The sequence below is a fragment of the Silurus aristotelis genome (assembly GCF_946808225.1).
Source record: "Silurus aristotelis genome assembly, chromosome: 6".
NCBI classification, from domain to species: Eukaryota; Metazoa; Chordata; class Actinopteri; order Siluriformes; family Siluridae; genus Silurus; species Silurus aristotelis.
Window position 1 is genome coordinate 16,980,401 of NC_139579.1, and position 26,957 is coordinate 17,007,357.

A 26,957-nucleotide genomic window follows, 5' to 3' on the forward strand; every position below is an offset into this window, starting at 1 on the left:
AAGATACTGGTGAGAGTAGTGTTAATAACTAGAGAAGGAGTAAAGATACTGGTGAGAGTAGTGATAATAACTAGAGAAGGAGTAAAGATACTGGTGAGAGTAGTGTTAATAACTAGAGAAGGAGTAAAGATACTGGTGAGAGTAGTGATAATAACTAGAGAAGGAGTAAAGATACTGGTGAGAGTAGTGTTAATAACTAGAGAAGGAGTAAAGATACTGGTGAGAGTAGTGATAATAACTAGAGAAAGAGTAAATATACTGGTGAGAGTAGTGATAATAACTAGAGAAAGAGTAAAGATACTGGTGAGAGTAGTGATAATAACTAGAGAAGGAGTAAAGATACTGGTGAGAGTAGTGATAATAACTAGAGAAAGAGTAAATATACTGGTGAGAGTAGTGATAATAACTAGAGAAGGAGTAAAGATACTGGTGAGAGTAGTGATAATAACTAGAGAAGGAGTAAAGATACTGGTGAGAGTAGTGTTAATAACTAGAGAAGGAGTAAAGATACTGGTGAGAGTAGTGATAATAACTAGAGAAAGAGTAAAGATACTGGTGAGAGTAGTGTTAATAACTAGAGAAGGAGTAAAGATACTGGTGAGAGTAGTGATAATAACTAGAGAAAGAGTAAATATACTGGTGAGAGTAGTGATAATAACTAGAGAAAGAGTAAAGATACTGGTGAGAGTAGTGATAATAACTAGAGAAGGAGTAAAGATACTGGTGAGAGTAGTGTTAATAACTAGAGAAGGAGTAAAGATACTGGTGAGAGTAGTGATAATAACTAGAGAAAGAGTAAATATACTGGTGAGAGTAGTGATAATAACTAGAGAAAGAGTAAAGATACTGGTGAGAGTAGTGATAATAACTAGAGGAAGAGTAAATATACTGGTGAGAGTAGTGATAATAACTAGAGGAAGAGTAAATATACTGGTGAGAGTAGTGATAATAACTAGAGAAAGAGTAAAGATACTGGTGAGAGTAGTGATAATAACTAGAGAAGGAGTAAAGATACTGGTGAGAGTAGTGATAATAACTAGAGGAAGAGTAAATATACTGGTGAGAGTAGTGATAATAACTAGAGAAGGAGTAAAGATACTGGTGAGAGTAGTGATAATAACTAGAGAAGGAGTAAAGATACTGGTGAGAGTAGTGATAATAACTAGAGAAAGAGTAAATATACTGGTGAGAGTAGTGATAATAACTAGAGAAGGAGTAAAGATACTGGTGAGAGTAGTGTTAATAACTAGAGAAGGAGTAAAGATACTGGTGAGAGTAGTGATAATAACTAGAGAAGGAGTAAAGATACTGGTGAGAGTAGTGATAATAACTAGAGAAGGAGTAAAGATACTGGTGAGAGTAGTGATAATAACTAGAGAAAGAGTAAATATACTGGTGAGAGTAGTGATAATAACTAGAGAAGGAGTAAAGATACTGGTGAGAGTAGTGTTAATAACTAGAGAAGGAGTAAAGATACTGGTGAGAGTAGTGATAATAACTAGAGAAAGAGTAAATATACTGGTGAGAGTAGTGATAATAACTAGAGGAAGAGTAAAGATACTGGTGAGAGTAGTGTTAATAACTAGAGAAGGAGTAAAGATACTGGTGAGAGTAGTGATAATAACTAGAGAAAGAGTAAATATACTGGTGAGAGTAGTGATAATAACTAGAGGAAGAGTAAATATACTGGTGAGAGTAGTGATAATAACTAGAGAAAGAGTAAAGATACTGGTGTGAGTAGTGATAATAACTAGAGAAAGAGTAAAGATACTGGTGTGAGTAGTGTTAATAACTAGAGAAGGAGTAAAGATACTGGTGAGAGTAGTGTTAATAACTAGAGAAGGAGTAAAGATACTGGTGAGAGTAGTGTTAATAACTAGAGAAGGAGTAAAGATACTGGTGAGAGTAGTGTTAATAACTAGAGAAGGAGTAAAGATACTGGTGAGAGTAGTGATAATAACTAGAGAAGGAGTAAAGATACTGGTGAGAGTAGTGTTAATAACTAGAGAAGGAGTAAAGATACTGGTGAGAGTAGTGTTAATAACTAGAGAAGGAGTAAAGATACTGGTGAGAGTAGTGTTAATAACTAGAGAAGGAGTAAAGATACTGGTGAGAGTAGTGTTAATAACTAGAGAAGGAGTAAAGATACTGGTGAGAGTAGTGATAATAACTAGAGAAGGAGTAAAGATACTGGTGAGAGTAGTGTTAATAACTAGAGAAGGAGTAAAGATACTGGTGAGAGTAGTGTTAATAACTAGAGAAGGAGAAAAGAGCAAATTGCTGTGGAGAAATAAAAGCCTTAAGGACAGAGCTTTTACATTCCTGTTATTTTGGCAGATCCCCTTATGTAGAGCAACATACAAATGAGCAGTTAATAGGTTAAGGGCCTTGCTCAGGGGCCCAGCAGTGGTGGCCTGGTGGTGCCTGCTTTTGAACTCAAGACCTTCTGAGCAGAAGTCCAACATCTTATCCCATGAGCCACCAACTCTCCTGCTTTTGCTAGAAAATATTCAGCTTTGGGATCACAGCACACCACTGATGGTTATTTTCCTATAACAGGAAACCATGTTTGATTTTATTCCTTCCATAGAGGATGTCATAGATCTGACCCCTTTTTCGGCATTGCTTTTTATACCTTTCAATCATTTCTGCAGCTAAATAGATATATAAACTAAATATGTCAATGAATAATGTATTGGAGAATTTGTTTTTCCAGATATTGAAGGGATTTGTTTTAAGTTTTCCCTGAAGACAGAATACAAAGACTGGACTGTAAAATACTTTCCTCCACAGAGGTTGGAATATCTTTAATGCAAAATATTTATATATATATATATATATATATATATATATATATATATATATATATATATATATATATATATATATATATATATATATTGTTCAAACTTAATACTTTCAGTTGTTTTGTTGTTGCGTTTTTCACCAACTGTAATGACCATATTAGTTAGAATTAAAATGTAACATCTACTTTCTAAAGTCTTTTGCCAGTTTTTTGTGCCATTAAAAATTTGAAAGCCAATTATAACAATCCCATAGTAAAATAACAATCCAAATATACTACACCCATGTTCAGTTCCCATGTATATTATATTGTTATTGGTATTGCATAGTTTGCGTGCAGCTTGTCACAATGCGCCATTGGGAATCCTAGGCCTAGTGCTTCAATTAAATGTTGTTGAATAATTTTACAGTTACTCCTTTGTGCCACTTCAAGTCAAGTCAAGTTTATTTCTTTAGCGCTTTTTACAACAGACATTGTCTCAAATCAGCTTTACAGAATTTAACAGTTAAGGTGAATGGTGTGCATTTATCCCTGATGAGCAGCCATGGCACATTTACTGGAACACTGGAGAGTGAGAACTAACATGAGCACTGGAGTGTAAGATTATGAGTAATGTTCTTTCTTCCGTCTTTTACAATCATTTGTGGTTATAAAACTAGGAGCTACTGAGCAACTCATAAAATAGCTCAACATTTTGTGATCACCACAGATCCAACACCAGATTCTCCATGCCAGAGCCTATAAACACTCAAAGAGGTCCAATGTCAAAACTCGCAAATTTTCGCTGGTACGTCTCTAGATGGTTCGGGATGTTTGCAAGGACGGCATCTACTTCTTTAAAGGTCCACAATCTTCATAAGGTGGGACGTGACTGGGGCTGGAGCAACCTCAGGATGCCTTGGGATGGGGAGAGAAAGAGTAGCAGTGGAGAGAAATTAGTGTAGCTGCTGTTCATAATATTAACAGCACAAGTTGATCATGTGCATGTGATCAGATGTTCTGGAGCACAAGGTAATGATGTGATGTGTGTTATGTGTAGGACTCGCTAAAAAGATAAGTTTTTAATCTGCACCTCACTTCAAGTGATTTATGTTTATCTTTATTGATCTTTATATTAATTATATATAAATTGTAATATATAATAGTTTTAAATTTTAATGTATTTTTTACAGAATTATTTTGGCAACCACAGCTGCCAATTTTTTTCTGTGAAAACAACAGGGATTTTTGCAAAAGGTTTTCCCTATTTCTTACATAATTCACAAGTAAATTTTACGGGACATTTTTGTATTTTGTACATAAATATTCTGGAGAGTGTACAGTTTTAAACTGTTTTAAAGTTTACATTTTTAGTGTATTTTTAACTGAATTATTCTGGCAACCACAGCTGCCAAATTTCTTTTGTAAAAATTACAGGTTTTTTTTTTTTTTTTACAGTGTAGCTCATGGCACTAAGCGTTTATTTGCCATTTTTCTTGCTCTTTATATTGATGGTTTAACTTTGACAGATTGACAAATTATACATAATGAATAAATAAATGTTTATTCAGGTATTTTAAGTAATTTGGTTGATACAGGTTAATTACACAAGCATTGTTTAGCTTACTAAAGCTCTAATATTGGGTTGGTTGCATGGGATTGGCAGTAATCACATTTTAGTCCCAATTTGCTGTCATAATAACCACCCTCTTCTGGGAAGATGTTCCATGAGATTGTGCTTTTGGAGATTTGTGCTCATTAAGCCACAAGGGCAAGGGGTGAAGACGCCTGTGGTGAAACGTTCCAATTATCCCGAAAGCGTTCAATAGGTCAGAGCTCTATAAAAAGCCACTAACGATGTTCTACTCGAACCCACAACCAGGCATTGTCATGGTAGAACATGTTTGGGTCTACTGGTTCAAGACTTTGTGATAATTTTTGAAAGAACCACATATAGCTGGAAAAGTCAGGAGTCCCAATACTTTTTGTGTATGTGTTGGAACAATATCTCACAAAACACACTCACCGAAGTGGGTACATTTAGTATATCTTCTCAAGGGACAATACTATAGAAATTCAACTTGGATATATTTTAGGCTAGTCAATAGTCACAGACACTTTTTAAAAATTGTCCAAAAAATAAATAGTGAAGTAAAGAACTGTAAAGTACCGAAGAAAATCTACTTAAGTACAGTAATGAAGTACAGTATTTATATATATATACCTCTGTATATATACTGTATATATTTGTGTATGGAATAGTGTGTGTTATTACAGTAGTAATACTGTAATTATGCATCCATGTATAGGTTCATCCTGCTTTAATGTCGTAACTCAGTTTTATGATCAAACTATCTTACAAGGTTGAAAGGGTTTATTTGAACTTTGAGAGGAACAAAACACATACACAACTAGTGCATACATACATGGTATATATAAAAAAAAAAATTTAAAAAAAAAAGGTCGTTAAACATGAAAAAAACATAAACATCCACACACATGAATATTCAGCACCAATAGAGAAATCATAGTGTACATGTTTGGACTGTTTCTCTATGACATCGTAACTGTTGTCACTCCTTTACAAATGGTTCTAAGGTGGGTTCTACAGTGGGTTCCACAGTGGGTTCTCCCCACACAGGGCCGAAGTACTGGAGCAGTAACAGAATAAGTGAAATAAACCCTAAATCTTTTTTTAATCTTGCACTTTAGGATGTTTGTGAGCACATTTCCAGCACATTTCCACCGAGTGTAAATCATGTGTGAGTTTTGGAACATTTACAGAAGTTATTATTATTATTATTATTAATATTATTATTATTATTTAGATTGAAAAACACACAATATCATAAACAACGAGTCGTTTATTTTGCGATGGCAGAAAACCAGCATCTCTCTCTCTCTCCAAAGTCTCGAAAATAATTGATTTGGAAAAGCACAACATTTGTTTTGGACTATTACTAGTATGATCTGACTGTGAACTCAAAAAGGTAATCGCAAACAATGACCTCTACTGTATATGATGCGTTCAGATGTGACTGACAAAATCTGATATGCGACACTGTAAACATGGCAGTCGTATCGGTTCACCTTAATGGGCGGTACTGTTCGTTACCGTTGTTACTTGACCGTAAACGCTCTGGGCACAAATCGACGAATGAATAGCTATCAATAACACTCGGCAACACGACACAAATCTACCGCACAGGGACGCACCACTGTTGCCACTCACGATGTCATGTGGGGGTGAAAAAATTATTTAACAGTATATGAATGGAACCGATATGAACATACACAGTCTGTGGCGCCGAAATCGTAGCTTTAGCCTTAATTCGATTTGCTTTTTGAAATCCATGTAACAATCGTTTGTGAGAGGAGTATAAGAAGAAAACATAAATACACACACTAAAAATTCTAAATCGGTACCGGCTGCTATATAGAAGCATCTCTCTCTTTTTTTTTTTTTTTTTTTTTTTTTTTTGTTATTACCACAACAGATGTACAGCTTCATAAATGGGGAGGGTCGTATTGTACAGGAGTGCAATTCCAAAGATAAAACACTGAGGTAAACACATAGTCATGTGCCCAATAATAATAATAATAAAAAAAAAATACATAGTCCCACATAGATTAGCTGCGGTTTTGTGATGTTTGGTCAAACGTCCTGCCAAATAAACACATCTTTTTTTTAAAGAAATATTCAATTTTTTCAACTTAATCGACCCTCTGTACAGTAACAGCAGTGTTGATAGAGTAAACTTTTCCCTGTCTCATCGAGGAAAGATCAGAACGTATTTTCATAAAACTTCAAATCTATGGGCAGTTGGTGGTGCACCAGGAAAGAAACCTTTTTACCATAGTACAGGGAAAAGTCTGTACTCGCAACATGCTTGTCCATGGGAAAATTCTAACCGGTGAATAAAGATCAGGGTGAAGAAACTGTTGCATATCACAGTGCACTGTGCTGAATAGATATAAAGTGAAGTCGACTGAATCAGAGGAGCACTTTGTTAGCAACCATTACCAAATGAACTATAAGACACTGTTACCAAAATGAATCAAATGCTAGTGTAATTCATTAACACCCACCTCTCTTGTACAGGATCAAGAAACCATACAGATAGATACCTTGTTTTTCGTTTCTTTTTTTTTTCGTTTTTTTCGTTTCAAATAAACCCCGCCTTTTTTTTTTTTTTTGGGCTAAAATTATTAACATGGACGATTAATTATGCTAGTCGCAAAGTGACAAAGGGATCAAATACATTTTGGTCGATGTGAAATCATCAGATATTATTAGGTGTTTTACTTCTTCACTGGCTCCCAAAATAGCTGCTGCTGATGTTACCATATGCCACTGGATCGACCACCAGGAGGCGCCAGAATCCTTTGAGAGGATCTCTTTGGAAGGTCATCATCAATCTGGATACCTGGGAATAAAAAAACCCACAAAACTCCTGTAAATTGCATGAGTATGATGTGTTTCTGTGGTGAACAATACACCGGGATGGTGCTGGCTACATGGGAAAAAGTGCTTGTAAGGAGTTTCTTCAGTAATATGTCATTCTCTGACACCTGAATGGCGGTTGTGCCACGTGATCTAAAGGCTGATAATAAGCGGGTTTTAAACGTATCGTTATTAAGAATAATGGTTGACTTTTTGAGTCCAGGCAGACTTTTATTTAGTTTTAATAGAATGTGGGTCAGAGGGTCAGGGATTTGTATTCTACAGCAGTTTTTCACCAAGAAAGAAATGTATAACTGCGCTTTCTGGGTTCTGGGTAACGCAACAGGCTACATTATAGTTTTATAGAGTTTAAGTAAGAGAAAATAATTGAGGCTGTGGTGAGGGAATTTCATGGAACATTCCAGAACGTTTAACTATACCCGGTTATAAGATACCGTGATACTGAATATACCACTGATAATAAATATCACTAACTCCTAGAGTGAAGGCAGAACTGTACTAATATTTACTATAACGACATAGTTGCAAGTGCAATATTACTTTTATACAGCAAACAGGAAATACATACTCCTGAGTCCTAAATCAATGACTTTTTGGCTTTTTTTGCTGCGCTAACTGAAGTCTCACTCACTATATAACTAGCTTCCTAGCTGAATCACAGGGACCTGTACATTCTAGTTAAGCGTGTGTTTCTGCTACAATTGGGGTCCCTTCTTCCTTTTCATCTTATATGACGAGCTTGAATATTTTAAATCACATTTCAAATTTGTTTAAAATGTCCACTAGGGGATTAGGAAATGGTATTTGATGTAATAGGCGTAGACGAGCGACGAGATACAGGTAGGTTACAAGAAATATAAGTGTTCTTGAAAGGCTGTATGACCAATCAAATTAGTGGGGCGGAACATACGGAAGCCCGTTTTTCCGCCACTGAATACCATTGGTTATGCTTAAAGTCCTAGGTACATGTAAAAAAAACAATTCCAAAAAGCAAAGATGTCTTCGAAATAAATCATTTAAATAATAATAAAAACAATCTACTTTAAAGGGTAGTAAGCAGTTAATAAATAGTTAATAAAGTTAATCTAATAATAACCCCTATAATTGATATACGGTGACCAGCATAAATGAGTACAACCGCTTTAAAAATTACGATTTTTATTCATTTCTCAGCAAATGAGAACCGAATTGTGCATTTATCTTTTTTTTATATATATATATAATATTATAAACATCTTCAGGATAAGAAAAAATAGCATGTTTCATTCAAATGATTTCACCCCGTGTGCGAGCTTTTTCCATCCGGCTCCGTTCTCCACTCGCGCACAGCATCAATTCTTCTGTCTCTATCCCTGAAGAATGAAGTCTTTCAGATCCTGGATGCAGGATGGAGAATGGCATTCGATTTGTTCTTTTAAAACTCCTCACAAGTGATCTATTGGATTGCGATCTCACGCAATAATCGGAATAAACCAGATTTGCACAAATATCGAATTGTGTAGATTTCCATTGTAAGTATTATTGTAAAAGAGAGAGGGATCTTTTTAGGAGAAATCTCTTTCAGGGTGTACTTATTTATGCTTGCCACTGTATAAAACTTTAGATTTTTAAAAATGCTTGACAGCCAGCATTATTTCTTTCTGAAAAATATTTATCTGTTTCCACTAACATTTAACTTTTGCTGAAAAATGTAATTTTTTATAATTTTTTTTTTTTACTGACATCAGGGTGACTAAAGTGCTCTGTAGTGTATGCGTATAAATATATGTACACGGATAGTACCGGATAAGCTGAAACTGGACTCGTGCAGGTCCCTCACTCCTCCGTGACGGGTGCAGGGTCGAGGGGTCATGTCCCCAGATGAAGGGGCCGCCTCCTTCTTCCCCAAATTCTGCACCACTACCACCTCACCCGTGTAGGGAGCACGGTCCACTCCCTTCAGCACCTGGCACTATAGGGGAAAAGGAAGCACACAAGTGTACCATGTTAATCCTTTTTTTACCTGCTTCTCACTTCCAGTAGGATGTATACACACACACACACACACACACACACACACACACACACACAAGCTTGATAATTCGACAAACAAATCAAGTACTTTTTAAATTCTTACAAAAATAAATGGTCTTTTTTTATTTCATTGTTCAGTTTTTATTTCTTATTTCTGTGAACAAAAGTTTGTGGACACTTGACATCTAATTCCAGATTTGCTGCTATAATAACCTCCACTCTTCTGGGAAAATGTTTCATTGGCTTTTGCTGTGTGCTTGTAGAGATTTGTGTTCATTCAGCCACAGGTTTTTTTTTTAGTAAAGTCAGGTACTGATGTATGTCAAAAAATTTGTACCGTATTTTCCGGACTATAAGCCGCTACTTTTTCCCCACGCTTTAAATCCCGAGGCTTAAACAATGAAGCGGCTAATTTTATAGATTTTTCCTGCGTTTTTCCCGGTTTAACAAAGTACATGCCAAAAAACTGAGCCCCATAACATTAGACCAATGAAATTGCTGAACGGGTTCAGGTGAACCAATGAAACTCTTTATATTAAATCGCTGGATGAGGTTCCTCTGACGTTTGACCTGCCGCTCACTCGGACTGTCTACATGAAATGCGAATCATTCGTCATGCTAAAAACAACTGGGGATGAAAAAACGCACTTGACCTGTGTTCTGAGCTGCACGGCATTGGGAGAAAAGCTTCACCGATGGTGATTTTTAAACGCACGACGATGCCACAAGAAAAAACTCCTGAGAGAAATAGTTGTGAAAGGAAGCAGGAAGACAGTGAACAATGACTTTCTTGGTAGGCTACTGTTTAGATACAAGCCGTGTAACAGACACTGTCTTTCATTAAAGCCTGTGTAAAGTTCAATAGTTTCAGTGTAGCACCTGCGGCTTATAGACAGGTGCGGCTTTTTTATGTTCAAAATAAAAATCTTTGTAAATTTCAGTGGGTGTGGCTTATATTTGGGTGCGTTTAATAGTCCGAAAATTACAGTAGTAACAGTTTGGGGAAACAATACATAAAAAGTCAGGTGTCTCGATATCCAATATTATCCTCAGCTTATATGATTATATCATTGAACATTCACATAGCAGCAATTAAAAAGGCTGTATGTGAACTCGAACGTCGTTTCAGCAGATCGATTTCATTTGAAAATGCACTCATGGAGTAAGACACATAGTAATAAAGGATGTTTGGAATGAATTGTAAGCGATTAACAAGCCGCGGCGCACTGTATGACGACTGATACCTTATCCCTCTGCACCATCTTCTTGTAGAGAAAATCCGGGAAGGTTCGGAGCGGGTAGAACTTTCCGGAACCCTCAGCACAGGTGAAGATGTCATTTTCGTAGACAACACGGCCGCGGCTGATGGTGACCAGAGGCACACCGTGACAGCGCATACCTTCATACAAATTCACATCTCCTCCCTGCCACTGTGTGGTCACAGAGATCGTTCTGTCCAGAGAATAGACGAGGCATGTTTCGATGAAACACGAATCAACAGTAGATATACTGTAGCAACATTCATAAAGTGATATTCGTTAATATTCATACCACAAAGCAATCAAGCTGGGAAAAAGCAGACAGGTTCAATAGGGTATGTGTACAAATAAAAATATGGTTAAGCTTGAGGCTCTGTCTTTATTCATCTTAATAGATTTGAAATCTGCAATTTGCTCAAAAATAAATAAATAAATAAATAAATAAATAAATAAATAAATAAATTAAAATGTGTTCTACAGTGAAAGTTTTCCCCCAAAAATCGCTCCTTCACACTAAAACATCTGGAAATGCTCACATCTTTAGCCTGCAACAGTTCAGTTTATTGGCATCCCGTCCCTTTAGATTGATTTGTTCAATGGACACACAAAAAGGTGGAGTTTTTTCTACAGGTAGAGTGGAAAACGATGACTGGAAATCATCCACCGTCTTGTTTTCCATTTGATTGGATAACGTGACTTTGTGACATATTCCCGGTTTCTCAGTCCTCACTAAAACATCGACTTGGGAGAGCATTTTAAAAAATGTGGACAGTGTAAAACATAAAGGAAAAGTTGTGTTTTCAAATGCATTTGAATTATTATCAATGTAGACAATGTAGCCTGAGCTTGACCAATTTGATCCATTCACTGATGTCTGATCTTCAAACTGGCCTGTACCTGGTTGCGTCAGGGTCCCAGACCACCACATCAGCATCGGCTCCTGGGATGATCCTGCCTTTCCTGGGGTACAGGTTGTAGATCTTCGCAGCGTTAGAGCTTGTGACAGCAACGAACCGATTCTCATCCATCTTTCCTCCAACCTGGTAAGAAGAATATGTATTGTATTCAAATCAAATCAAATCAAGTTTATTTCTATAGCGCTTTTCACAACAGACTGTCTCAAAGCATACAAATTCACATCTCCTCCCTGCCACTGTGTGGTCACAGACATCGTTCTGTCCAGAGAATCAAATCAAATCAAGTTTATTTGTATAGCGCTTTTCACAACAGACATTGTCTCAAAGCAGCTTTACAGAAATCAACAGTTAAGGTGAACGGTGTGCATTTATCCCTGATGAGCAGCCGTGGCGACTATGGCAAGGAAAAACTCTCTTTGATGTTATGAGGAAGAAACCTTGAGAGGACTCAAAAGGGGAACCCATCCTCATTTGGGTGACATCAAGAGTTTGATCATAAATCTTTCAACAATACAGAACACTGGAGAGTGAGAACTAACATGAGTACTGGAGTATAAGATTATAAGTGATGTTCTTTCTACAGTCTTATACAGTCTTTATGGTTATAAAACTAGAAGCTACTGAGCTCAACATTTGTGATCATCACAGATCCAGCATCAGCTTCTCCATGTCAGAGCCTTTAAACACTCCAGGAGGTCCAATGTCAAAACTCCACACATGTAGTGGGATCCAATTGGCACTGGTACGTCCCTAGATGGTTCTGGATGTTTGCGAGTTCGGCATCTACTTCTTTAAAGGTCCATAATCTTCATGAGGTGGGATGTGACTGGAGCTGGCCAAACCTCAGGATGCCTCGGATGCCTCGCATCTATTGTATTGATGTATTGATCATTGTTTATGACTGACACATCTGACTGATATGTTCTCGGGATGCACAAGGTCAAACTGAGCCTTGTACCATTTTAATGACATACACACCACTAATGCCTTAATTCTGACTGCACAACCACAACATATCGAAATTAAATTGACATGAGCCGATATTTCTGCTCCTAGCAAGGCTATTAATAGTCACTGCTGAACCCTTTATTCCGATTATTCACTTGGTCTTCCTGACTGTAAGGTGAATCACATACATATTCTGATGCACTCATTCTAAAGTAAAACACTACTGTATGGACAAAAGTATTAGGACACCAGACTTTTCCAATCATATGTGGTTCTTTCCCAAACTGTTACCACAAAGTTGGAGACATGATTGTTTAGGATGTCTCAGGATGTGGTAGCATAAAACTTTCCCTTCACTTAAACTAGGAAACCCGAAACTGTTCCAGCATCACAATGCCCCTGTGTATAAAGGCAGCTCCTTAAAGGAGTCCACATCTCTGAGGATCTGTCCTGCAACCAGCACACTTTAGCCCTGGTTAGGAAGGAACAACAGTCTCTATACTTCTTGAGAAGACTTAGGAAAGTCCATATATCTCCAAGGATCACTGCATCACTGAGAGAATCCTGACCATCACAGTGTAGTATGGACCTGCACTAACCCTCACTTCCATGATCTTTATTTTTATTTTCTAAACATATATTTACATATTTATCTGTACTTATCTATCTATCTATCTATCTATCTATCTATCTATCTATCTATCTATCTATCTATCTATCTATCTATCTATCTATCTATCTATCTATCTATCTATCTATCTATGCTGTCAATCAACTAAAATATTTAATATTCAAATCAACATGGCCATGGACAAATATGGATGCTTTATGCAAATGTATATTTATTATAAGTAAAACCATACTCATCATAGAGCTTGAAGACAAAATAATCTTGTAAATGTTTGAAAGTAATGATGGTCTTTTAAATTACGTAAATCATCAGGACACCAAACGGAACTTTTGCTATGTTTCCACACGGACTGTTTTAATTGCCGGATGTGGGCATTATGGCGGATTTAGGCGTTTGATTTGAGACTTGGAACATCAGTAAAACAAATGTTTAGTGATTAAAATGTATTTTTTGGTGGAGTTAAAATTTTTTTTTTTATATCTGAGTAAAGAAAGGACGTCGTAAAATAAATGTGTGTTTTGTTTAAGGTTTATATATATATATATATAAATGGTCAGACAGAAATGTGTGCTGCGTTAATCAGATTAGTGGCGTTAAATTAATTTGCGTTAATGTTAGCGTTAATTTTGCCCTTTATCCCATCAAAGCCATTAATAAATGTGCTAAGTAAAAATATGAGGTAATGTGATGCACAATAACATTTTATCCCAATGGTGTGCGTTACAAATGATTGAGTAAATGGTTAATCAGGTGAAACCTACCACTCCTTTTTCCCAGATGACACTCATGCGGTCCTGCACACCAGGCACTCCATGAGGAATCTTAGTGAAGTCGTCTTTGCCCATGGCCTTCTGCTTGATGGTGAAGGGCCGGTGGTCTGACGTCACCACATTCAGAGTGTCACTGCACAGCAGCAGAAACGGATTCACATCTTGAGGGCAGAAATGGAAGATTTTTTTTATATTAAGTACAAAATGAGATGAAACCTACCTTCCCAGCAGGCTGAGCAGGAAGTTGGGTGTGTTGGGATCCAGCCTCAAGGGAGGAACAGTAACATGGGCAGCAGCATGAACCCAGTCCTGGTGGTAATACTGCAGCCCGTTTATAACAGCATGGGCAGTGGTGGTCTCCCCATGCACCACTTTACCTACATGAAATAAATGCAATATTATACACACCATAACTAGTTTGACTTGATAAATGCCTAAAATAAATAACGTCATGTAGTATAACCGCTAGAGCGCAAAGTGAAAAAAACCTAATGTTATGAGACTGAACTGCATAATGTGTAACTGAAACGAGACAAATCTGAGCTCTTACCGTGCATCTTTCCTGAAGCCAGAACATCTCCGGCTGACATGCTGGCTATGTTAACCAGGTAGAGAGGACAGTGAGCCTGAGGAGGATGATAAAAATATGAACCTATCATCATCTTCAAAGGTAATATTTAATAATCTTTAGCAAGGCCCTTAACCCTTTATCCTCTAGGGGTGCTGTTACATGGCTGACCCTGAGATCTGACCCCAGCTTCCTAACATCACTGGGATATGTTGCCATTTCCAGAGCCATTTCCTGTACCACTGGCGGAGTGCTTTTATGCCTGCATACTAACAGAAAAGTCATCACCCCATGGCCGTATCCTTCATGGGTAGCCGATAAAAGCTCGCCACAACATCACACCCGCTTGCAAAGAATTTAAGGTTGATCAATAAGCAAAACTAATCCTTTAGGTTGTGATTATATCAATGAAATGCACAAGATTATCTCATGATCTGCATATGTTTTATATGATTTATTTATTTTATTAATCTGAACTTTATCCCAAGGGGAGCAACTGCACATTTGCTGAGGGGTATGCAAGATCATGGTTGGTTAAAAAAAAAAAAAAAAAAAGGTGTAAATACAAGAATAAATACACTACATGCATCCAGCATGTGCAGAGCCCCTGTGCAATTCATATACTGCATACCCGTTTTTGCACCTCTGCTTTATACTTTGCCATGGCGGATACATGGCATGTTGTTTTGCATCAGTGTGTTGCGTAAGTTTAGATCTTCATCTGTTGTGTAGTACTGTCTCCCAGGAGAGTGAGTGGGCTTTCCAAAATATATTTCATTCATGAAAGCTCATGCACTATCCAAAGCACACTAAAGCTGCAATCTGATCAAAGGGCACTCCTATTCACTGCACTAGCGGATGCAGAAGCATTAGGGCTGAAACCAATCCCTCTTGTGTAGTAAAGACACCTCACGAGTGGTAGTGGGTAATGAAGCTGTGTGCAGAAAAGTACATTTTCCACCTGTAATATCACCAAGGATAGTCAGGAAGAGATTTCTGTGCTCTATTAAAGATCTGATTTCTCACTACGTTCTGTTTTCATTTATATGATTTCACATAACAAGTAACCAAGTGATTTTACTACAGACAAATCTAACATTTATTTTATTTATAATCACAGGCAGTTCTTTAGCCCAGTGACTGCTCATTGTATTATAACCCCCTGTGACTCCACCACAAAAAACTCAAATACCTACATATTTATTGCAAAATAAATACAACTGAAGTTAAAATAAATCTATATCTTTAAGAGGATATTAAGCTGTAAGTAAAATACTAAAGAAAAAATAAATGATGATTTCATTTATTATAAGAAAAAGGCTGTCCAAACCTGCGTGGCCCTGTGCGAAAAAGTAATTGCCCTTAAACCTAATGACTGGTTGTGCCACACTTGGCAGCAACAACAATTGCAATCAAGCCTTTGCGATAACTGGCAACGAGTCTTTCACATTGCTGTGTAGGAATTTTGGCCCACTCTTGTGTGCAGAATTATTTTGATTCAGCCGCATTGGAGGGTTTTCGAGCATGAAACGGATTTATGTTCAGACTCTGAATAGGTCACTCCAAACCCAAATCTAAAATGTATTTATAATTTTTTTTTTTTTTTTACATAAGGCCAGGCAGATTTGGACTGCTTTTTCTCCCCTTAATATCTAATAGCCCTAAATCAGTTTCTTTTTTTTTTTTTTTACTTTTTTCTATTTACTTTGGTTATTTTCGTGTGATTTTAAAATTAGTTTGTTCTAAATCAATTAAGCGTGACAGCTAAGCAAAACAATAAAAAAAATAAAAATAAATAAAAATAGGAAGGGGGCAAATACCTTAATCAGCACTAATGATCATGTGCTTTGTGTCCAGGAGCCGAAATAGTCTATGCATTTTAAAAGTTTCAATGTACAGATAATACTGTAATAATGTAATGTCATAATGTAAGATAATACCAAAGTAAAAAATCTGGAAGACTTAAAAAAAACACAAAAGTTTATTTTTTCCAGCAAACACAATAAAATGCTAATCCAACACTGTAAACAACATACAGGAATAAATTACAAAGTGCTGGAATACAGCTAATGCTCCACTTTGGGCAGGATTACAGTAAACCGGTGCTGATTTTAAAAATAGCCCAATTGCCTGGCAACACTGAACAAGTTTTTGGCGCATCGTGCTCTCATTACGCCTTAAAGGATTTGCAAAGTGGTTACTTTTCGAGATTAGTGTCAGGGTTGGTGTTTGTAGCTCTTCTCTCTGCTTTATTTGTACAAAACTGAACAAATTCTGACCACATCAGTCTTATCAGCCTATCATGAGCTCAGTCGTGTGTAAATGTAAATCTGATTTGTACACAATAAACCGTGTGATGTTAACTTGACTCACTCTGTTGCCGATGGTGATCGCTCGGTGCACTGCCTCTGCCTCCAGCTGCAAACACAAAGATTACTTACAGCGAGAAATTTGAACATCAATGTTGTACCCTAATGAGCTACAGATTTTTGTTACTTGTGGCCGTACACTGATCTGATGGAAAAACTACGTTAGCTTTACATCCCACATACATAAAAGTATTAGGACGCCTGATTTTTCCAGCCTTATGGGGTTCTTCCCCAAGCGGTTACCACAAACTGTCCTTTAAAATAACTCAACATCCAGTTATTACTGTCAAAATAACTGGTAACAAAAGTGAGTTCACCCTAAGTCAGTGGTCCCCAAACGCTGTGCACCGGTCAGTGGCGCAATTTGTAGAATTAACATTGTTGCTCTCCACAAAGTAGAGCTATAAGAAGATCTGTAACATGCATCAGTGCAGCCAGCGTTGCGTTAGAGGTTGCAAAAGCAGAAGTTCCGCTTGTCGGTGCTCAGACTATACGCCGCACCCTGCAACAAGTCGATTTGTATGGGCATCATCCCAGAAGAAAGCGTCTTCTAAAGTTGGCCCACAAACAGTTTTCTGAAGACAACCTGTCCAAGAGCATGAATTACTGGAACCATGTCCTGTGGTCTGATTAGACTAAGATAAACTTGTTTGCCTCAGATGGTTTCCAGCATGTGTGGTGATGCACTTGTGAGGAGAACAAAGAAAATTTTGTCTTGTCTACAGTTAAGCATGGTGGTGGTAGCATTATGGTCTGGGGCTGCATGAGTGCTGCTGGTAGTGAGGAGCTGCAGTTCATTAAAAGAAACATAGATTCCAACATGTACTGTGCCATTCTGAAGCAAAATATGACGCCTCCCTTCAGAAACTGGGATGAACAGCAGTTTTCCAACACAATAACGACCCCAAACACACCGACAAGATAACTGCCTTGCTGACTAAGTTGAAGGTGAAGTTGATGAAGTGGTCAAGTATGTCTCCAGACCTAAACCCTATTGAGCACCCTTAGGGCATCCTCAAGCTGAAGGTGGAGAAGCGCCATGTGTCTAACATCCGGCAGCTCCGTGATGTCATTATGGAGCAGTGTAAGAGGATCCCAGCAACAACCTGTGCAGCTCTGGTGAATTCTATGGCCAGGAGAATTAAGGCAGTGCTACATAACAATGGTGCTCACACAAAATACTGACACTTTGGACACAGTTTAGACATGTTCACTTAGGGTGTACTCACTTTTGTTGGCAGTTATTTAGACAATAATGGTTGTATGTTGAGTTATTTTTAGAGAACAGTAAATCTGTACTGCTATACAAACTGCACATTGACTAAAGTATATCCAAGTTCAATTTTTATAGTATTGTACCTTGAGAAGATATCGTATTAAATTTAGAGGTTTTGCTGTTTAATTTGAATGCTAGGTTTTATCCTTTTTTTTTTTTCCGGGTTAGGAAAAACAAGCTTATTACCCTCATATTATTACGTTTTTCATCATCCATTCTTTTGCATCAAAGACTATGCTAAAGGGGGACAGAATTTTCCTTTGGTCACCACAATATAAGACTTATCCAAGGAGTCATTTAAGCCAATTTGGTTAAATTTTTTTGTTGAAAATCTCAAATAAATGGTCACCTGTTGCTTTGTCTCTTGCTCAAATGATAGTAACTTATACTGACATAAATAAACAGCTTATCAGCATTCTACTGTGGGAGAAAAGCTCTGGGTTTCAACCCTTAATGTCCCACCTCTTCAGGCCTGCTGATCTCAATGCCTTCTGGTCCACTGATACCCAGATCCAAGGCTTCTTTGGCACCCTGCATTAAAAGCCAAAAAAAAAACCCCCGATGTGATGTTTCCAGTACAGATGAAAATAATACAATAAAATGTATATAGATAATACACTTTCCCAACCTCAGCCACCAGCTCGCCGTTCTCAGCGTGTACACGGGCTATGGCGCCGATGTCCTTACAGTGCTGCAGGGCTTGGAACAGCTCGCTGTCCCTCAGCATGTACATGTCCTTGTAGGCCATGTACATCTGGAAAGAGTTCACTCCCTTTTCTCTCACCAGCGTCTCCATCTGAGCCTTCACCTGGTTAGGATTAGTAAATAAATAATATCATTACTGGTAGAAATACACTTTGTTGTAAAAATCTGGCACGAAATATAAAGCACATCAGTTATAGAATTACAGTAAGGGGCCATTATGTAACCTGTGTATGTGTATAAGCGAGTGTACCTTGGGACTCCACCAGGTCACAGCAACATGAAGAGCATAGTCACAGCAGGACTTGGCATCGGCGTGAGAGCGGCATTTCTCATAGGCGTCCAGCAAAGACTCGTTCTTCTCGGGCAACACGTGACCCAACACCATTGTCGTACCTCCAGCCAGAGCAGCCTGGATATTAACACACATGGGCCTTTATTATTTCAAAAGTTGTGCTGTCTGATTATGCACAAACATGCAGATTCTCCCCGTCTCTGTGTGGGATCCGTCAGGGTTTCTCCAAGTTCTAAAATGTGTTAAATCAAAGTAAAAACGAGGTTTGTGGTGCACAGCTCAGAATCATACAGGAGATCCTGGCATTTTGAGGGGGCCACACTTCCCCCTACATAAACGTTAGTTAAAGGGTTCTGAGTAGTGGTCGACCGATATATTGCCGTGGTCGATATATCGGCTGATATTTGGAAATTTTTAATTATCGGATGATAAATCCTACCGATCGGCCGATATTTTTCCAGATTAGGACACTATATCCTGCATTAGATCTTCTTCTTTAAGAAAAGCCACTCAGATGTGAAGCCAGCGTCTGACAGACAGTAAAATAAACAATCACCTTTCAACATGACACTGAGTTGTATCACATGCTCCAGTGTGCAGCTAAGCCTTATTCAAACAGTACTGTGGCATGTCAGATCTGCCACCAGCTGTAAATCCAGTGATGGACACGTTTGCATTCATATACATGAATTCAAACAAAAAAGGTGTTTTAGCCACAAACAATCAAAAATCCAACAACGGGCTCTACCTCAGACATAGGCTTCGCTCTTGGTTACTTTTAAATAGGATTTGGTTCCAGCGTACTCAAAGCCAGTGCACTCGGAAATAAAAGGTATACAGTAAGTAACAATAATATCTTTAAATTTATATGTTTATACAGTAAATATCTGTTGTATTTAAATGTCTATGATTGGTGTAATAGCGCGTGTAATATACATGTTTTTTTATTTGTTCCCATCTGATATGCTAAGCGACATAATATAAATATAAAATATAAAAAAAAGTCATTTTATGTCTTTTGCGGAAGATACCTAAAATACATGGAGTTACGCATACTCTTTTTAATATTCATTTATGAATATTTATTGGTTCATTAATTATAAATATTTTAAACCTGCATTAAGAAGCAGTAATTATTTACACGACTGAAAAATCTAAACGGTTTTATCTAAAATGCATTTTGATTTTCATTCTGATAGATGGACAGAAAACAAATCCCCTGAGAAATGCTTTACAGACTTACACCAGGGAAGTGCAGAATTTGCAGTGGTGAAACCGGGAGCTGTAACAGTGTAAACGTGTTTAAAATGTTTTAAATATTGCGCACAATAAATGTTCATTGCTTTCTCACTATCGGCATGAATGGATTCTACGTGAGGGCACATTTAAAGGGCGCATTACTGATCTGATGTTTATATTTTTAAAACATGATTTTGTGAATGCCATTAAACGTTAACAGCCAAAATAAACCATTATTAATGACCAGACCTCACTGCAGTAATAAATATGTTATAAAGCTCATTTACATTAATCCCCGTTATAGAGAAAGACTTGTGCTTTCTGTGACTGTGGGAAGCTGGAAGAAACCCACCTGGTGAGGATACACTACACAGAGCCAGAGCTGAGGTCAGAATCGAACCCAGAACCCAAATCATCCCATCCCCCCCTTAATAAAAGTCAAATATGGAAATGCTCGAGTCTTAGTAAATGTAGAAAGAACGTGACACGCAAAACGTTTACAACCAACTGCTGTCAGAAAAAGTGTTTTTAACAAGATCTGACTGTTTTGAGGATTTCCCCAAAATGTGTCCCCTAATAAGTGTCACTGTAAAGAGGAAAGTGCGTGCAGTGCGGTTCTGTGTTTCAGCTTCACTACGCTTTCAAAGATTACTGGAAAATTTCTCAGCATGTGGTTTGGCCCTCACCATGGGTGTGATGTATGACAAACCCTGTACCACACTCACTGACCAGCATTTTTCTTTTTTAAACTGCATAAAGCTGCCAAGTAGAAATTTAAAACGTTTTTCTCACTTTCACTGACTGCTTTCAGCTCATGTAAGTCCCTCAATTTTCCTACTAAGGTTCCAAGGGTTCCCCTAAAAAACTAATTCCGGGCCACGAATCATTTGAAAAATATAAACTTTTTCATTTTTATCATATTCCCATTTCACTGACTTTCATGGTCCGAATTGAGTTACATTATACAATTATATAATTGATGATTAAATCATAAAATATGTGTAATAGTAAAATTATATGCACAATATTGTGTAAAATGTTGCTTGAGACATACGGGATCTGTGGTGCAAAAGAAAGGTTAAGACCACTGTTCTACACCATAGTGCGCATATATGCATGACTGCTACATGAATGCCATTTAAGCCCTGTGCTGCCGTATGTACACTCACTGGCCACTTTATTAGGAACACCTTTACGCCGCCTCATTCGTTCTGCAAGCCAGTCCAATCACAAAGCAGCAATACGATGCGTAAACTCATGCAGTTCCAATGTTCACCTTAACTAATCGTGAGAACATAACAATAAATCTGGACGGTTTGAAAGTGATCACCTGTTTTTTTATTCAGTCGTCAGCTGTACAGTTAGAGTTAATTCACTGTGCAAATTGTAGCCACAGATTTCTGTTGCTGGCTGACAGGAGTGGAATTCAATGTGGTCATCTTCTGGTGCAGTCTATAATCCTCCTTGTTTTGTGCTCTGTGATGTTTTTTTCAGCTCACCACAGTTGTTATTTGATTTGCTGCTGTAGGCTTCCTTTCAGCTCAAAGCAGTCAGGCCATTCTCCTCTAATAGCTCTCATCAACAAGGCGTTTCCATCCACAGAACTGCTACTTACTTACTGAATGGGTCATGGGTTTTTTTATTTATTTACACTTTTCTGTATAAATCTTGTAGGCTGCTGTGTGTGAGCTTCCCAGGCATGGATACATTTTTTTAACACCCAATTCCATATTTAGTTCCCATTTGCTGTTATAATAACCTCCACTCTTCTGGGAAGATGTTCCACTAGATTTTGGAGTGTGCTAAAGGAGATTTGTGCTCATTCACAAGGGTGTTAGTAAAGTCAGGTACTGATGCAGGGTGAGGAGGCCTGAGGTGCAGACAGCATTCCAATTCATCCCAACTGTGTTCAATAGGGTTGAGGTCAGAGCTTAACTCAAGTGCTTCCACTCCAAACATTGTAAAGCGTATCTACATGGAGGTCACTTTGTGTAAATGGCCATCGTCATGCTGGAACAGGTTTGGGGAAAATGTAATGCTATGAACCCCAAACACAATTGTGTGTCTCAACAGTTTGGAGGAAAAGCACATATGGCTGGAAAAGTGTATAAATATGCATTATTCAGATTGCTTATGATAATTAGCATTCTAGTGAAAAAGAAAGAAATACAGCTGTAAATCTTTACCATTTAGCCGAACAGAAAAAAAAAGTAAATCGGTATGTTTGATTTTAAGGCAAAAATGTTTTGTGTGTAAGCGTTTGAGAAACACTAAGGAAATAAATGACTCAAAATATCATGTCATCATGTCATCAGCTTCACTATGATTTTCAGAAATAAGGGTCTATGTGGCTTCTTTCTCAAACACGTTAAAGAATAAATGATAAATAGACCGCACGCACTAGGATACACGTGTTATCTGAATTCGGGGTTCACAAAGTCGAAAGCTTTTTAAGAACCTTTTTAATATTATTAAGAATGAAAACTAAGATCTATATCACATTATCAAAATCACACACAAATATGTTGTTAGCAACTGAGCATAAGTCTCTGTTTTTTGTTTTTTACGTCAAGGAAACGTGCAATTTTTACGAAGCTGAAATATAAAATCCGCTTTACGTCATGTACAATTCGGGACGTTCACGCCAATAACAGAAAGCTGTTGAAAGCTGATTGGCTGTTGTAATACACTGAATTCTATTAGGACTAACAAAGGAAGGAACTAAATACTACAGAAACTAACAAACAAAAACATTCTAAAGTGCTGCAGTAGCATTTCAATGAACATTAGAGGAAGCGATCCATGGACATTCGAAAATGTATTAAGATTTAAAACAGAGAATTTAAGACTTTTTTTTTTTGTTACGGCCAAAGATTTTAATTTTCGTTTTTTAAGACTCCACGGAAACCCTGTTCATCAGAGTGAAATTTAAGGGTATGAAAAATATGAGAGTAGGAGCTTTGCCATAATTCTTCATTGCATCAGGGTCTTCTTCCATCTGTCAGTTGGCACAGGGGAATGGCCCAGTGTCTTCTGAAAAGGGGGCGTGGAAATGACACCATTGTCTCTCTGTACAATGGTGTGAGTGAAAGGCTTTTGCAGCAGTCTTTGCAGCAGCTCTTGCCGTCTCTATGGTAACAGAATCCGATCTGCTTTTGTGTTTGTGCTGGGCCAAGAACATGGTAGTACTGTGGACTCGGTGGAGGGGGACCACCACTTACGTCGGCAGCGTCTAACAAGCACGGTTTGGATAACAACTGATTCATTTGTCATCTTAAACACGACGTAAGCGTGTGTGTGTGTGTGTGTGTGTGTGAGAAAGAGAATCATCCGTACTCTCGCCTTTCACTGCTCGCTATCCGACCTATGGGACCGGGTTGGACGGCCTGCTGTGATCTCACACTAAGAAGCTGCATATACACCACCACAAATAAATCAAAATACAAACAAAACATACATTAAAAACTCGAGTGCATGTTTTTGAGTAGGTCTGATCTTTTTGGTCTATTCATGTGTTTTGGATCAATAAAATACGTTTCATGCCTTTCTGAGCGTCAGCTATTTTCCCAGTAATTTGAGAGCTACAGCCACACCATGCCACTCATGAATTAAAGCTCAGTAGGCTTTTAGAGAAGAAAGACCCAGCAGATGGTGAGCCCCCTCGAGTGGGGAGGCAAAGAAAAAAAATCCATCCACGCATTACTTTGGCCCCCCCAGACATTTATGGATTCATCCATCAAGAAGATATGATTTCACAACACGTTCAGCCGAGTGGAATCTGTTTCAGTGAACACAGAAACATCTGCATGTGTGAGAACTGCTATAAAAAATCTGACCATGGATTTATTATAAACACCTAATCAAATGTTATAACAACATATATTAATCATGTTAATATATATATATAATCATTCCTTATTATCATAACTATCTATATTTTCGATATATTTCATTTTGTTTATCGTATTTATTAAACCATGATATTGTGCTTAAAATGTTGAAATTGATATAACACTTCCTGTCATTTATTATACCAGTCGACTCATTTTCTATAACATTCCCTGTAATATGACATGATGTAGATGTTTTTGTTGCGTTTGTTAAATTTTTTATTAAAAATTCATCTCTTAAAAAAGAGATAATAATGAGAAATACCTGTTTAAAGCTGCTATAACCTGCTATGACAGGTAATAGCTTGTCTTGCAGGCGTTCCAAAGCATTAAAACGTAACAGTAAATGGCATGAAGAGTCGTTCAATAATAAAAAAATCATGAATAAAAGTGAAAAAAAACGCAATCATAATGGAAAATCATTCCCGCTTTAAACCCCAATAGTGTTTAGTTCCCTGATTTACGCAACCGCAGCACTGAAAGGCAGCACAGCGTACCTTGGTGCCGCTGTAGAAGTCGTCGGCAGTGCTGGCGTTCATGAAGCTCTCCTGCAGGTGAACGCTCGTGTCGATGCCCCCGGGAAGCACCAGCTTGCCTGTGGCATCTATCACCTTGGCACCACCTGGGATCATCAGCTCTTTGCCCACTTGCTGAATGATGCCGTTCTCAATGTACACGTCCGCTTCCTGGGTAAAGTCATCGTTCACCACTTTGCCTCCCTTTATGAGGATGCGCAGCGTCGCTGGTCCAGCCGACATGATTCCTGTGGGAGAGCACGAAAGATCAGTTATGTTCATGCCGGGATGAAGAAACATCTTATAATATCTGCCCTATAATATAAAGCAAAGGTATCAAAAGAAAAAGTTAGTCCAGTGAACACTTATAATAAGGTTGGGAAGCAAATCCCAGTGTTCCTGTCTAGTGAGGTTTGTCTTAGAATGTTTGGGGGACTTGTATAAATAAAATCGAAAAAAACAAACAAATATAAATCCCAGGTTGGACAGGACCTAAAGCCCATCTGTAAAAAAAAAATCTAATTATTGAGAAAGTCACTGACTTGGCCAAACACTGCAGCAATGGTGTAATGATTACAGTACATCTGATGTGACCCGCAGGCCAGATAAGAAACAAATTGTACGATCAGGCAAACTGCCTCGTCAGCGAAATCGCGATGCAGTGAGTCAGGGCGGTTCTGACCCAAATAGTACACATGGTAAAAAGCAGAGGTGTGGCAGAGCAGAGAAACCGAGGAGGCTTTTGATTCCAGCCGGCATGAGTAGGGTGAAGTCATGGAAAGAGGGTACATCATAACACACACACACACACACACACACACACACACACACACACACACACACACACACACACACACACAAGCCCTGTCTATGCTCCTGATTGGGTGAGGTGGAGGGTAGACGAGGGAGCGGGTGGAGATGGGTGTGCCCTCGCTCCTCTGCCTGAACTATATTAAGCAAGCAGCAGCAGTACAATCCACATTCTGCATTCATGTTCTCTCAGAAGAGCTCGGAGACAAATTAGTCACACATTTGTTCCTCTCACGGCTCGTGCAGCCAGATTTTATATATTTTTTTTGCCATGACCCACTTTTCCATGCAATACAGGATTTGGTCAACACACATGCACTTCACGAACACATCAGTCAATTTCCATGATGTGGCAAAGGTTTTTTTTTTTTTAGCTCCAGATGGCAGGAGGAAATCTGAATGTAGCCTGTGTGCAGAGTGTGTGTGTGTGTGTGTGTGTGTGTGTGTGTGTGTGTGTAGTGTGTGTCAGTGTGAAGCTGCATTCCACATGGATGTTATGGAGCCCATCTCACACACAAAGAGGCTGGCCAAGCCCTTCCACCAACATGGAGACATGATGACAGAATGCTCAGCAAACCATCCTATCAATCTAGATATTAAAATATGGGTTTAAGGCGACCTTTTTTCTTTTTGTTTCTTTGCCTGATCTGTCTGGAGATTATTTCAGGACGGTCATATCGACTAGACCTTCATCAATCATGTTTACGGCTCTGCGGCCAGCTGCTCCATTCCTGAGCTCGAGACTGAACACTGGGCGAACATTTCCAGTCCAAATATTTCTGATGAACGTTTTAATAACATATCGAGGCTGGAGATCTTGTCAGATCCGGATCCAGGGCGGATGTCCGGATGGAGACGGATCTGAGTGGAGAAATGAACCATGCCCTGATGGCAGCCTTTCGGAGAAAACAGGCTCGCGCTCTGGAGCTGTCACTCATCCCAACGTCTCCTCCTAACTCCATACACCACTGCGCTCTATTCAAACACGTTACAGCTTACCTCCTTTGTTTTATTCCCGAAAAGAAGCAGGTTTTCAGCGGTGTGTGACGGGGAACGCTGCTGGCTGGCTGGCTGACACCCACAGGCAGAGGCGCGCAGATGCTCCGGCCGCTCCGGCTTGCAAAAACCTTACGTCCGCAGCATCCACACAACGCAACGCAAATCGACCAATCACAGAGCAGAATTCTGAAGATGGCTGTACCAACAACCAATCAAAACGCAGACCGGGCGTGGTCTGTCACCCTCGGTATGTACCATTGTGCGGTTTTTAAAAGGGGGATGGGTTTTGAAGACGCGTCTTTCACAGAGCTAGTGTCCGGGTTAGCTTTAGCTAAAACAGCAAACCAATCAATCAATAGGAAAAACATCGGCAATATTGAACATTAAAGCTTGAGAGAAATTGGAAAACTAGGACGCTGAAAGATGACAAGGAACTGGGCGTTTTCGAAAAGTCCAACACGTTTGAATTGACACCTGTGGTGACCTCAGCAGCTTGAATCATTAAT

General features: G+C 38.4%; 1 protein-coding gene across 2 annotated transcripts; it reads right to left on the reverse strand.

Moving 5' to 3' along the window:
* Nucleotides 1–5,141: 5,141 nt before the first annotated feature.
* dpysl5a (dihydropyrimidinase like 5a) lies at nucleotides 5,142–26,706 on the reverse strand. Of its 2 annotated transcripts, none has more exons than XR_014533991.1 (13): nucleotides 26,452–26,706; nucleotides 24,625–24,890; nucleotides 18,957–19,115; nucleotides 18,630–18,809; nucleotides 18,464–18,532; nucleotides 16,730–16,774; nucleotides 14,339–14,414; nucleotides 14,009–14,165; nucleotides 13,780–13,921; nucleotides 11,420–11,562; nucleotides 10,477–10,715; nucleotides 9,033–9,252; nucleotides 5,142–7,212 (listed from the first exon to the last, which is right to left on the reverse strand). XR_014533991.1 is itself a non-coding variant. In XM_083543696.1 (13 exons), exons 2-13 carry the CDS (start codon nucleotides 24,883–24,885, stop codon nucleotides 7,127–7,129), a joined length of 1,695 nt encoding a protein of 564 aa, XP_083399822.1. In that variant the 5' UTR covers nucleotides 24,886–24,890; nucleotides 26,452–26,682; the 3' UTR covers nucleotides 5,142–7,126. The 2 variants fall into 2 exon arrangements, 1 of the variants encoding a protein (XP_083399822.1); XM_083543696.1 differs by having other exon boundaries at nucleotides 9,033–9,201; nucleotides 10,508–10,715; nucleotides 26,452–26,682.
* Between the last annotated feature and the right edge of the window lie 251 nt (nucleotides 26,707–26,957).

What these genes read in the sequence shown, in the direction of transcription:
- dpysl5a (XM_083543696.1), bottom strand. Translation starts at nt 24,885, where the DNA reads ATGTCGGCTGGACCAGCGACGCTGCGCATCCTCATAAAGGGAGGCAAA. An exon ending in TGACCTGGTGGAGTCCCAAG is followed by an intron (nt 18,810 to 18,956) that starts GTACACTCGCTT and finishes AATCCTAACCAG; the next exon opens with GTGAAGGCTCAGATGGAGAC. An exon ending in CGATCACCATCGGCAACAGA is followed by an intron (nt 14,415 to 16,729) that starts GTGAGTCAAGTT and finishes CATCCTCCTCAG; the next exon opens with GCTCACTGTCCTCTCTACCT.